The sequence below is a fragment of the Trachemys scripta genome, chromosome 1, assembly GCF_013100865.1.
Source record: "Trachemys scripta elegans isolate TJP31775 chromosome 1, CAS_Tse_1.0, whole genome shotgun sequence".
Taxonomy (NCBI): Eukaryota; Metazoa; Chordata; order Testudines; family Emydidae; genus Trachemys; species Trachemys scripta.
In genome coordinates this window covers 46,872,751-46,886,446 of record NC_048298.1, presented here as the reverse complement: position 1 = coordinate 46,886,446, position 13,696 = coordinate 46,872,751, and the positions used below count along the sequence as shown (strand labels likewise).

Here is a 13,696-nt window from a genome sequence, read left to right as displayed (position 1 = left end):
AAATAATAATAAAATAAAGCTAAAACAAATAACTGAGTATAGTTTAGTTACCTCAAGACTTCCCATTCACCCACAAATTGACAGAAACAGACATAATTTTGAAGATTGAAGATTGGATAATTTGTCAAGTTATTGTATTGTAATAAAACTCAAAACATGCACAAACAGTTGTAAGCCACCACCACCAATTTAGCTGGCTTGGAAAAGGTCATAACTGTCAATTTTAGTAATTTTGTGTCTAGACACACAGAATTCTTACTATCTTCTCTTGTTTTCATCTATTGAGGAAGGTTACCCACTCCCTCAGCAACCTTAGGCTATTGGTGTGCTGCTGTAACACTTGGTACCAGTAAAAAGCAACAGAGGGTCCTGTGGCACCTTTAAGACTAACAGATGTATTGGAGCATAAGCTTTCGTGGATGAATGCATCCGACGAAGTGGGCATTCACTCACGAAAGCTTATGCTCCAAAACATCTGTTAGTTTTAAAGGTGCTACAGGACACTCTGTTACTTTTTACAGATCCAGACTAACATGGCTACCCCTCTGATACTTGGTACCAGTGCATCCTAAGCAAAATACTTACCAGCAGAAATTTGAGTGGGCAAAGCAAGTTTAGTTTCCTCTGAGATCTGGAAAGGATCACTTCAATTTTCCTAATTATATACATTAGAGATGGGAAAGAACTATTGGGACATAATGGTTAGAGCAACTAGAAATTGAGAAGTAAGAATTCTATTTCTTACTTTGCTAATAGTTTGCTGTGGGACCATGGGCATGTGTCTCCGTTTCCCCATTTTCAAAATGGAGCTAATATCATTGGATAGTGGTTTGAGTCCATTGGATTAACTTAGCCATATATGTGTACAGTTTTACTATTATGAAGGTGAAATTTATGTAGATTGTTCCCTAAAGTATACGTGTAATTCCCTGTCTAATCCTGTTTCAAATGGGTTCTTTCCAAGTTTTCCTTTCCCCAAAAATTGTTTCTAGACCTTTTATGGTTATGAAGACAAGTTTTCAATGTTAACAAAATGTATAACAAGACTCTCCAGAGTCTGTAGAGAAGACAGCCTAAGTGCTTGTGCTGTTGTTCCTAGATCTGCCAAGCTTCAAAACACGAGTCAATTTCAGTATTTCTATTCCAAACCTACAGGCAACAGTGAAATGGTCAGGAATCAGGCCCGTTTCAAGCTGCTGCACTTGGCAAAGCTATTAGAGGAAGAAGTAACCAATAAACAAAGGCAGGATGATTGGAAGAATAATAGAGCCTCCACCCCACCTCCTCTCCGTTGCCACACCAACCAGGAATCAGGCAACATGTAGAGTAATGAAGGCCTGCCAACTCCACCATCAGGCAGATTCTGGAGGTTAGGGGGGGAAAGAGAGAAGCTCCTTGTCTCTTATCTGAAGAAGAGCTCTGTGTAAGCTCAAAAGCTTGTCTCTCACCAGCAGAAGTTGGTCCAGAAAAAGATACTACCTCATCTTGTCTTTCTAATATCTTTGGACCAACATGGCTACAACACTGCATATCTTTTCCCTTACAGCAGTGTGGGTGATTGGGCTTCAGATGTATTAGATATACTAAAGGAAGGCTGATACAAAATGGAGACTCCAAGTTGGGGACAAAACTTTGTTATACCTCTCCTGAGTGAAAAGAGGACATGGAGCTGGTCTTCTCACCTGGCAATGTCCCTAGAATTCTTCACTGTGTGCGTGTGAACCTTTCACCCTCTGCATTTTTGGTCTGCTCAGTCTTAGTAGGGTTAGACCTCCAGGTAGTACCAACGCCATTCAGAACCGCCTGGTGAAAGCCATCACACCACGCCTGCGGGAGATCTCCGTGAACTGCGCCATCCCTGATATCGACAGCCAGCTATGACCTGATGTCATTGTCACCAACAAGGCCCAGAAAAAGATCATCCTCGTCGACGTCACGGTCTCCTTTGAGAACAGGACCCTGGCATTTTGCAAAGCCCGAGCTTGTAAGCTGGAAAAGTACGCCCCTTCCCCCCCCCCCCCCCCGGCCAACACCCTAAGAGCGAAGGGCTGTGAGGTGCAGATGGATGCCCTGATCGTCGGAGCCCTGTGCACCTGGGACCCCTGCAATGAGCGTGTGCTGCGGACCTGCGGGATTGGTCAACGCTACGCACGGCTCATGCGGCGCCTCATGGTCTCAGACACCATCCGATGGTCCAGGGACATCTACATCGAGCACGTCACCGGCCTCCGACAATACCAGGAGGCATGACCCAGAGTGACATCGTTCTTCAACTACAAGAAGGGGATCAAGAGACTTGCTCCTTTGGATCATATGAATTGGAACCATAAACTCCCTGAACATTAAATCTCACCAAATGAGGGTCAATCCATCCTCCTCATCATATCCACTCATTATACTCCACACCCGAACATAGCCACTTTATGAACTTCATACCCTCATATCTCAATGTCTGTACTTTGACCCATCAACCTTTTACCCCCAATTGGGGATATTGCAGATTATGTATTCCTTATCCCACCCACTCTTAAACCAAATTTTGCACCCTCGATAATCTGTATGTTATTCCCTGATAACCAGAAACGTCTATGCTTAAACTCTGTACCGTTCATTTTTCTTTTAACATCATCTTAATAAAATTTTTAGTTTCTGGTAAATTTTTTAAGTCATGATCTAAAGGACCAAGAAAGGGGAGGTAGTTAAGTAATAGGAACAATTCCATTGTTTTCTATCATTGAAGCTTTGGTCTTGAGTCAGCATAGTGAGGCAGGCATGTGTTTGAGATAGGCAGAAACATTTTGAAAAAATGGGAAATGTATTTGTAAAGAGAGGGGAGAAAATAAACCACTACCCCTCATTTTTTCTTTCTTTTTTTTTTTTTTTTTTTATCACCCCAGCAATGTTCACTTAGCTATAGTAGCTTCATTTGGGATTACTGTAGAGGAAAACAACATCTGGTTCAGGGGCACATTAAAATTATTCCCTGATTTCAATCTGTATGTTTTACTATAATCTAATTGCAATTAGATGAAATGTTAATAAGAAATCTGATAAACTGCTTTCAGTATTATAAATCTGTTGTTATGATTCATTAAATGCAAAATGGCTGATTTGGTGCCTGAGTGAGATTTAATCTGGAAAAGACTGAGTCAGTGTTAGTAGTTTAGGGGAAGTACCTAGAAGACCTATACTGGATAAAAGGAATGTGTCCACTCTTTGTTACTCAAGATTGGAATTTAGGGGTATTTTTAGATTCTGCAGTGCTCATGTATGTGCATTTGTGGCCTCAAGCTGGTGCTTTGTACGTGATCAAACCTCATTATGTCACTATAATGTGATTTCACCCATTTGAAAACTCCATAGGTATCAATTTTTTAAGGTAACATGATGAGTCCATACTAGGGACTAATATTTCTATTTAAAAACACAAACGTTTTTAAAATTAAGAGCATAAAAAGCATATTTAAAAACCCTAACTACTCTTTTCCTTACATATAAACTTAAAAATCCTTGGAATAGATATTGTCCACAAATATTTTCTGCTGCTTTGAGATATTGTATGTCAAGTTTTAGACCAGAGAGAATTTCAAATCGGTGATAGACGTCCTATTAATAGGACTTTATAACAGAAGTATTTGAATAATCTTAACAGAGCATTGTGAACTTGTGTTAGTATGTCCTGGACACAGTTTAGGCAACTGTTCTTTTGGCGGTTTAAATTTGTAGCAGTTAAAATTTGAATTGATCCATTATAAACATTTTTAAATTGTGACTTTTTGAATTGGGAGGATCTGATTTTTGCATGGGTTGTTGGTTGCCATACAAATCAGTTGGCATAATGCTTTCGAAAATGCTGCACCTGTCAGTTGAACCAATTGCCCCACTCTCGGTGCTTTAGTCCTTCCCAAGAAACATTGGCCTTCACGGGTTTCAGCTCAGAATTTTGCTGTCTGTCTGTCCTCCTTTTCCTTGTCATCTGGGATATTTCTACCAGCCTAGCTGCGTTGCCTTCCTCCTATTTCATTTCTGTACTGTCATGCTTGTATACTCTCATTCTTTCCCCTGCTCTCCTTCCTTACCTCTTCTGTCTCATTTGCCTCATTATCTTTCCATATCCTTTTTACTGTTACCACATTCTAGCTCCTTTTCTCTCCATTCCTGTATCTTCCTTCCCTTTCTTCAGCTTCCTGTTCTCCCTCTCTCTTCCCATTTCTTTCCATCTGCACAAGTCTTCTCTCCTTTCTTCTCTGTTATTCCTGCTGTCTCCCTCTAACTCATGCTGAATCGTAAACTGTTCAGGGTAAGGACCATGTCTTATTCTTGACTTTGTAAGTGTCATATATTTATGGCATTATATGAATGTTTAAATTGCACTAATCTCCATAATTTTTAGTCCAGAGATTTTTTTTTCCATTAACATATACTCTTCCTCTTTCTCTCTGGTCACTGAATAAAGGCAATAAATAGTTACATTCCCAGTCAGGTCTCAATCTTTTCAGATACCAGTTGACAATTGTATTAACTCTCTCCTTTTCGTTTTAAGCACAACCTCAACGCTTGCCTCAGCCAAATACTTCAGCATTGGAAAAGAGCGAGGAAGAAACTGGCAAGATACAGAATGGTCATGCAGGTCTGAGTAATGGAAATGGAATTCACAACGGGGTCAAACATGTAGCTACAGATAATAGAAAATGTTCAGTTCCTGTTTCACAAAAAATGCACAGAAAAATTCAGTCCAGCTTGTCCGTCAACAGTGATAGCAGCAAGAAGAGTAAAATAAGCTCTGCATATTCTCAAAAGCCAGGTTCTTCTCCTGAAGGTAAGATGAAATTCTTATTATAAAAACAAACAAACAAAAACAAAAAAACCTCACACCAAATCAAACACAGACTAACAAAAACCCATTTTCTTTCATAATTACACAATCAACTAAAAATAATTGGAGCATGGCTCATGCTCCAGAAGCAAATAGAAAAAATTATGATAAATCACAAGTTACTTCCCCAAAGGAAAATATTAAGTATTTGAAGGAAATTGAAGCAATACTTGATTTCCTGCTTTCAAACATTTCTCTTCCATAGTTGGATAATATTTTCAGACTGAATAGTTGCAATTCTAAATTGGCAACGTCCTCACAAATACACCACAAATGGTGTACAAGCATTGGTTTGGGAGAGTAGTAAACATTTAATTCCTGTAATGGCAGATTCTCCCAGGGCAAGATTTGTTGCTGAAAATGTGCTGTTAGCAGATTTCCTGAGTTCCTGTGCGATCTGAACATCAGAAGTTAAAATTGGACCAGTGTTTATTATTATTATTTATTTATTATTTTATTATTATGCATCATACTATATTTAGTCTGTAAATATTTTGCATGGAACAACTGCTTCTTACCCTCTCTTCCCTATGCATAGCTTAAATGAATAAAAGTAAAATTTTACCTTATGTTTAGCTGTGTTTATTTTTCACTGCCCACAATTACTCTAATGGCCTCAGAGTTACTGAACCCATTTTCAATTCACTGCCTTTCCATTAGTATTAATATACTCAGAAAGCTTTTCTTCTGCCTGTTACAACAGGAGCTACGCTAGAAGCTCTCTTAGTTTTATTGATGTTGAAGCAGGCTTTCATGCACTGTTGTGGAGAGGAAGGTGGAACAGGCTTAAGCAGTCTGGGAACACAGAATCTTAGGGGACAGGGTCTGGGAGGTAATTTTGTTCAGAGACATGGGGTAGACTCTCAATCTGGATGGGAGGAGAGGAAGCATAAGGAGAATTAAGGAGAAGAGGATCAGAAGATATGTACATATCAGGCCTAAACCAAAGCCTGTTACAGCAGTGGAATGATTCCCTTTGACTTCAGTAGCCTTTCCTTTTGAGTGAAAATGTGTAATTACTTCAGGGGTCGAGTCACTCATACTGGTACTGTGGGGCTCTTTCTGGTTACTGTGAATTTATTTTCATATGATATTTTCAACTACCTGCTATTATTCTCTGGTTACCCTCTCATTCTTTTCAAATTTACTGCCAAATGCACCATCTTGTGCTTTGCTTGACCCCTCTACTGTTTTATTTCCATTTTAAATCCACTTCATCTCCCTACCCAATATTTTCCTCATACTCACTCATTTTTCATATTGTCTTTTTATGTGGCTCATGTGGCCTGAACACATGGCTATTTTTGTGGCTCATGTGGACTGAACATTGCTGAGTTTAGAAAATCCAGACTCTTAAAAGGATATTTTAGTATTCCTAAAAACTGGTGCTCCTGTTGCTGGATAGGGAAAAATGTATAATGTGAATTTGTAAGACTGTAGCTGCTACTTAAGAAAGTCACATTATTGGCAAAAAAATAATCATGACTGGTGTTCAGGGGGAAACTGACTGCTAAGAGAGGCAGGTATAGCTATAAATTCCAATTCAAGATTTAATGTCAATCGTGGGACTAAAAGCCAGAGTCGTATTGGCACGATAACCAGTACCCTTATTGACAATCTCAGCAAAGATGGAATGAGGTTAGATATTAAATTATTCGCTTATCCCTGGCAATGGTAACCCTGAGTCAAGGTTGAGGCACATTCACAGCGCACTATGAGGAAGTTTGCTCTGCTTCTGCCTGTGCTGTATAATTCCAGAATTACTACTATTTGAAAGTCAACACAATGATGCAAGTGAAGAAACTGACTTACCACTTATAAACATAGAGAGTGTCAATTTTTTGTTGTTCAATGTGACACCTCCAGGTTGGTTTTCAGAGATGCTAAACTCCTGAGACTCCACTTACCTAATTAAGATTGTGAATGCGCTTATTCCCTCTGAAAACCAGGTTCAATATGTCTCAAATTGGGCATTCAAATTAGTGAATATTTACCATGCAAAAGAATAAAAACTTGCATCCAGTTGTTCTTTTAACTGCCCATGTTTGCAGCAAGTCAGTGGCATAGTTGAGAACATAACCGGGAAATCAGTTCTCTCAATTCTGTCTTCAACAGCTAATTGTAAACCTTCAAAATAAAATGGGCAGAAGTATTACTTTTTTTAAATTTAACACTGAACAACAGCAATTCAGGCCCTGAAATCTCTTATGAAGCATTGTCTTGGAACAAGGGTCCTATATGCAGACACAACTTCTCAGTAACTTAATTCCCTTTTCAAAATCAATTACAAAGCAAAATAAACCCTTCAGATGTGTGTTTAAATTGAGTCCTGTTTTCCTTCCAGTCATTATGCTCTCATTTCTTGGCCCAAATGAAACTTCAGGGGATTCCCTGTGGATTTGCTGCTTTGTAGTTCAACATAGACCCTCAATACATTGTAAACACATGGAGCATGGAAAGTTTCAATAATGACACATACTACGCTGTGTATGCTTAGAAATGACACTTTATAGTCAGGACTGGATTGTGCAGTTTGCACAAAGACCTGTGCAGGGGTGGCACAGAGCAACACTGCCTGCGGGGCAGCATCAGGGAGATCCTGCCTCAGCTATGCACAGTCTGTCCTGGGGAAATCAGGAGTAAAGTAAGTCCTGTCAGCCTTTTTTTCCCCTAAACACCCCAAGTCCACTGAACAGATCAAATAGAAGGGTCCTCCCGCTTGCCCCTTGCTTCCTCTATTGTTTACTCCCCAGAGGGAGCAAGGTGGAAGTAGGAGGATCCTTCTGTATGATCCATTCAGTGGACTTTGGGTGTTCTTTTATTTATATATATATATATATATATATATATATATATATATAAAAAAAAATGGCAGAGAGGGCTTATTTTACTCTTCTTAATTGCAGGGATCTCCCAAGTTACTTTGGGCTTAAACAAATGAGCTAAGCCCTACCTCGCGGGGCCTAAAATATAAAGTAATTGTTCATATGTGAAAACATGTATCTATATAATATATAAAAATTACTATGGAACTGTTAGCACATACTTACTGTTTTCACAGTTTGAGTAATTCTGCTTGATACAGTTGTTGCTTCACTTCATGTCACCATTCATAAATTGAGGTAATTTCATACTCGAGTCCCATAAATTAAAAATACAGTACACTCCCTGTATAGTCATGTATAGTACTGTCACGTATAATCTCTAGATATAGAATTATCCAACAGCTAAAATTAGACTTGTTTAATTTGGTGCTTAATACTATGGTTTTTGGAGGTGGGAATATTTGTATTGGCTCTGAATAGTATGATCTAAGACAGCTGCTGAAATTGTTGCTCAGGTTCAACTGTTTTCAGTTTGAGTGCAGCATAGCTTTATTGTGTTGTAATTAAACTGTATGGAGGTATCAGGTGGTGAATACACATCTGTGGAAAAATGTTATTTTTCTCTTCCATAATTTAGTTTATTCTGCATTGTGGTCCTATGGTAGACACTTCTGCATCTGTGTCAAAAAATAGGATAAACCTGCTGGCAACTTTTTCAGCACTTGAGTAGTTTTTTCTGCTGGAAGTGGAGGTGGAGTTCTGAAGACTGTTGGTGATTTTGTACTAAGTCCTTATTATGCAGGAAATATTCATCTTGCTCTCTCATCACTCATTTTGTTGATTAAACCCGCAAGTGAACACACTGGAACTGGTCATTTGACCTAAATGCACAGGGAATAAATCACCACTTCAGAAAAGAACATTTATCTAGAGCAGTGGTTCTCCACTTTATTTGATCATGCTCCCCTTCTGTGTGAAGGCAGAGCTGAGAGTGGTGGCTGCTGGCCAGGCACCCAACTCTGAAAGCAGCGCCGCCACCAGCAGCAGTGGAGAAGCAAGGGTGGCAAGGGAAGCAATTTCAGCACTGCGGTTGGCAGTGGCACTGCCTTCAGAGCTGAGCGCCAGGGCAACAGCCTTTGCTGTGCCTTCAGAGCTGGGTGCCCATCCAGCAGCCGCCGCTTTCCAGCTGCCCAGCTCTGAAGGCAGTTATGAAAATGTTACTCTTTCGTAATTTCTTATAGAAGGCTAATTTGCTTATGATTAATTAAATGCATATTCAATCTACTATATTCAAAGTAACAAATATAGTTAAACGTACAAATATATAGGTTCACACTCCTCAGTGCTGTAACTAACATTGTACATTTATACACCTAGCAGTCGTGTGCACAAATTTTGAGTATAGTTTCTAAAACCTTTTCATATTGTGAACCATATCTTTCCTAACAAAGATTTTCTTGTGAACACCCCCCTCTCTTTTGTGCTTAATTGACAATCACATCACAATGATAGCAATTGTTTACATAGAAAAGTAATGTTAGGAAATCATTGTCAGGTCAAGCATATAAGGCCCAGATACTGGTATCACATATCCAGTACAACCTGCCATGTGTTTGAGTGCTTGGCGATGGGTGGGGGTTTGCCAGCTATCTACTGGATTGAAAAACAACGTCCACAAACAATGTCCACAAATGTCCATCTGGTGCTGCTGTCTTGCAGCTAGTTCTTGGTTGAACAAAGCCTGAACCAAATTCCCTATGGAGAAAACATCAAGAGGCTGGTACTGCAACTCAGCCCTGCTCTCTGGCATTTCCTGCAACTGTGCTGCCTTCCAAAAGTCTTGGGCCTAGTCAGTACTGTTGAGAGGAGGGCTCTGGTTCCAAGGCAAGTATTAGTCTTATTTTTTTTTATTTCTGCCTAGGCAGAAGGTTCAATGGATGCCTTCTTCAAACTTGCTTGTTGGAATGTGAGGACAATGTGCACGGGCATGTCAGACAATCTAGAGGAGGTCATTGACCCTTGAAAATTATGCTGTCATTGACAGAGAGCTGGAGAAGCTTGGAATCAACATAGCTGCTTTCTCTGAAATCAGACTAGCTGACACAGGCTGTCTCTGCAAGATGCATGACACCTTTTTCTGGCATGGAAAAAGCAAACAAGATCACTGTGAACATGGAGTGGGTGTTGCAGTCAAACTCATTAGAACCCATGGTCAAATGTGCCCTTGCAGCATCAGAATGTATCATATCACTAAAAGTATCTACCAGAGGTGGCTTTGCCAACACCACTAGTACAGAAAATGTTAGTTTAATCAATTGTAGTTACTCAGCCTGCAGAAAGTGTGTGTGCATGAGTGACAGGGATGGCACAGGAGTGGTATAATGTGCAGGAGTGGAAATAGCAGGGGGAAGAGGACAGATATGGCTTATTAAGAAGGAGAAGGGCTGGTGTGTGTGTGTGTGTGTGTGCGGGGGGAATATCACATTAGCAAGGATAAATAGAGGAAGCTCAAAAAGGGATCAGGGTTGGAGTTCGTTGAAAGGGAGTAAAAACAAGTCAGAGAGACGAGCCCAGGGAACCCAAGAGTAGAGGAAGAGGCTCCAGTGAGCTTTAGGAAGATAAAAATCCAAATGAACCATGGACTGGGAAGAATGCACAGATAATTTAAATAATAATAATGATAGAAAATGAGTTTTTAATGAAAGTACAGTAATAGTTTTCACAAGGTGTACAACTTCCAAAGAGGAAGGGAAATGGAGACAGGGTTTCTCTTGTAGGAGTTAAGTGGAGATTTTAAATCATAAGGTATTGGGGTGGGCCATGGGGAAGGGGAAAGTATCGTTTTACAGAAATCACTAGGCAATAGATTGAGCCTTGTAAAATTCCATACTGCCATACCAACAGGATGAAAGAAATTGGGTGGTGCGATAAACTCTCCCTTCACTCCATGTTATTTAAGAATTCTTTTTATATAAAGGTAAGACCCCATTTATAGCTGGGCTACCAGGTCTGTGATGTGCTGAATATGTATTTTAGAGTACATTAATCTGTTCATGCCAGGTGGTCCATCAGTTCACTACCAAATCTAATATCTATGGACAAAACCTTACACTTACATGATGGTGCTTTGGAGCAGCACGGGAGGGTGAAGACCCATATTGACCAGAACAAGGTCCATCAGTCAGGGAAGAAGGGGATGGAGGTGTACACTACAGGGCATGCTTCACTGATCACTGGAAAAGAAGCAGCATGCAGCACCTGCTAGCATGTGCTCCAGACCTCAGTATATGCAGTAGAAAGCTAAAGCCAACACCTTCCCACACTTTACTCCACCCAGCAGACCACATCTTCTCATACAGAAGTTTGACACTGCTGCTGGCGCTCTCTGAAGCGCTAAATTGAGATCCTGCCCTGCTACCAGCAAAGGGGAAAACATCTCTGTACAAGAGTTTGCCGGGGCTCGACCATCTCCGGGGCGGCGGGGAGCCACACTGGCTCACTACACACCAGTGCGCTGGGGAAACTTGTCCGGCCGTGGGTCTCCCTCGGCAGCTCTTGCTGTAGCTAGAAGAACACGGTAAGCCTCGCCCTGCTCAGGGCGGGGCAACAAACGCTGAGTCAGAAGCTCAGACCCTCAGTCAGGGCTGAGCAACAGTAAAACAAAGTATTTAAGCCCAGGCCCTAGGTCAGGGCGGGATAACAAACGCTGAGTCAGGAGCTCAGACCCTCAGTCAGGGCTGAGCAACAATAGTAGGCTCAAGCCTCAAAAGGCCTGGGAGAGGGGGAGACTGCCACCCACAGGTTGGGTGGCAGGGGGGACGCAGGCCCTCCCATTCCACTGCGTCCCAGCCCGGGGCCCTAGCAGCGGCAGAAGGCCCGCTGCTGTCAGTGGGGATCCTGGCCGCAACACACTGACATTGACTCTGGCAGTGCTGCAGCCAGACTGGGGTCGGCTGCCCCCGGGCTACTTCCACACTCCCCCTCGGGGCCTACCTGGGGGCTTGTGTTGGCTGGGTTCGTCAGGCCAGGGATCGTTCGGCAAGTCTGGCAGCTCCTCCGGGTAGCGGGCGCAGGGCAGGCCCGGCAGCTCCTGGCGGCCGCCCCGGGCAGCGGAGGTTTCCCAGCCCCGAGCTAGGCTGGAGACGTCTGGTCTCTCTGGCGGCTGGGGCCTGACTGAGTTCTGAGGGCGAGCCTTTGTACTTCCGGGTCACCGTCTGACCCCCGAGGGGCGGGCTCAGAGCTCTCTAGCTCCGCCCACTCCGGCTTCCGGATGGGCTCTTCCCCCTCTGGGGCGGCAGGGAGCCACACCGACTCACTACAATCTCGTATCCCTTTTCACTAACTATTTCAGCACTGAATGCACTGATACTGCAACAGGCCAGAATCTGGCCTGGTGATTTTAGGAGTTGCTGTTCAGCCTGTTCAACACAATGTGACCATGCAGTTCAGTAGCAGTAGTAGAAACCTTTAAATTCTGCTATTTTAAAGAATTAGATAATGTATCTTTGGGACAGCTTAGTAGAATACGCAATTTAGAAATACTTTCACATCCAGACAAGGGTATAGATGTACTCACTATTCCTGTACTTACTTTGCATCCATTATTAATCCATGCTGTCCCTGAAGAAACCTTGCTCTACTCCATACCATCCACTGCAAACACAACAGAAACTCTCAAAGGGTAAGACAATATCTCGTCTCTCTTGAAAAAGTAATTTTTGAGCTACAGCTCAGAACTCAAGCTTTTTTGTTGGAAATATAGTAACTTACCTAGCTGAAGAAGGTGATGATTAGGTGGTATGTTACAGTGGTGACCATTGCATGCTGGGTTGACTCATTTTTTCAAATACATGAATACACACTTGCTTTTACTAATTGAAATAGCCACATTGGAACTAAAAATGTTAACTTCTCTGTTAAATTTTCTTATGTTGATTCAAAGAATTAGTCTTTTATGCAGATTGGTGGCAGCATTGTATTTCTTCTTCTTAAGTAGCATCTCCATTACTGGAGGTTTGCAACCATGGTAGCCCATTCTGTATGGTCCTCTGCTAATCTTTTTGTGGATGAATAGTACTGTATTTAACATTGTATTTCTTTATGCCGGTATTCCCAGATTGAGCTGTGCAGAACTCTTGTTTGGGAGTGCTGACTCTCTTAATTGTTTTCAGCTACACCTCTACCCCGATATAACGCAATCCGATATAACACTAATTCAGATATAACGCGGTAAAGCTGCGCTCCAGGGGGGCTGTGCACTCCGGCGGATCAAAGCAAGTTCAATATAACATGGTTTCACCTATAACGGTAAGATTTTTTGGCTCCTGAGGACAGCATTATATTGGGGTAGGGGTGTACTATTACATGTGGATAGGCTCCTCTTTGCAAACACACACCTTGAGGCCTGTATAAACAACTGGAAATGAGTAACTAGGTGGGAGTATAGCCAGTGCCTCTAGAGGCCTTTTGCTACATAGGTAAAGGAGACATCAGTATTCACTGAGTAGACTTGGAAGGAACAGTGTCCAGGAGAGATTGGAATTACCGCCCAGCTGCATCATTGCCAGGGAATAGGTGGTGAAGAAGAACAGAGAGCTGAGCAGCATGTACAGGGGAGCAAGGGAGAAGAGAACCAAGTAGCAAGAAATGATATGTAGGGGGATGTCAGGAGACCAGGCAGCAGAGAACTATGTGCAGAGGAGTGAAGGGAAAGAAATTGAATAGATAGGAGGGCAAGACATTTATTATACTGACAATAACTAAAAATATTTTCTATTGCTTTTCAATGGAAGCAATTGTCATAGTTACAGTAGTGATGTTATAGGAGAGTTGCAGCCAGAGAAATTTTTGGGTGGAGCTTGACCCACGGTGGTAGCCCAGGCTTTAAAGGAACACTGCTAGTAGTGGCTCCGGTCTGATGAAAGAATGGGAGTACAGGTGGCTGAGAAGATCATGTTAGAACAGTTCCTCTCGGTTTTCCTGCCCAGAGTATAGG

General features: G+C 41.8%; 1 protein-coding gene across 4 annotated transcripts in view; it reads left to right on the top strand.

Annotated features, from left to right (window-relative positions):
- The window catches only part of MDFIC (MyoD family inhibitor domain containing), a 107,060-nt gene that overhangs the window by 41,457 nt on the left and 51,907 nt on the right, over nt 1-13,696 (top strand). For 2 of the 4 annotated variants that reach the window (XM_034769049.1, XM_034769034.1), the window contains exon 4: nt 4,544-4,819. In XM_034769049.1, the coding sequence (XP_034624940.1) occupies nt 4,544-4,819 (276 nt within the window). Of the gene's footprint in view, nt 1-4,543; nt 4,820-5,206; nt 7,536-9,420; nt 10,132-13,696 lie in introns of those variants that run through there. The other 2 variants (XM_034769059.1, XM_034769041.1) reach the window with 2 other exon arrangements.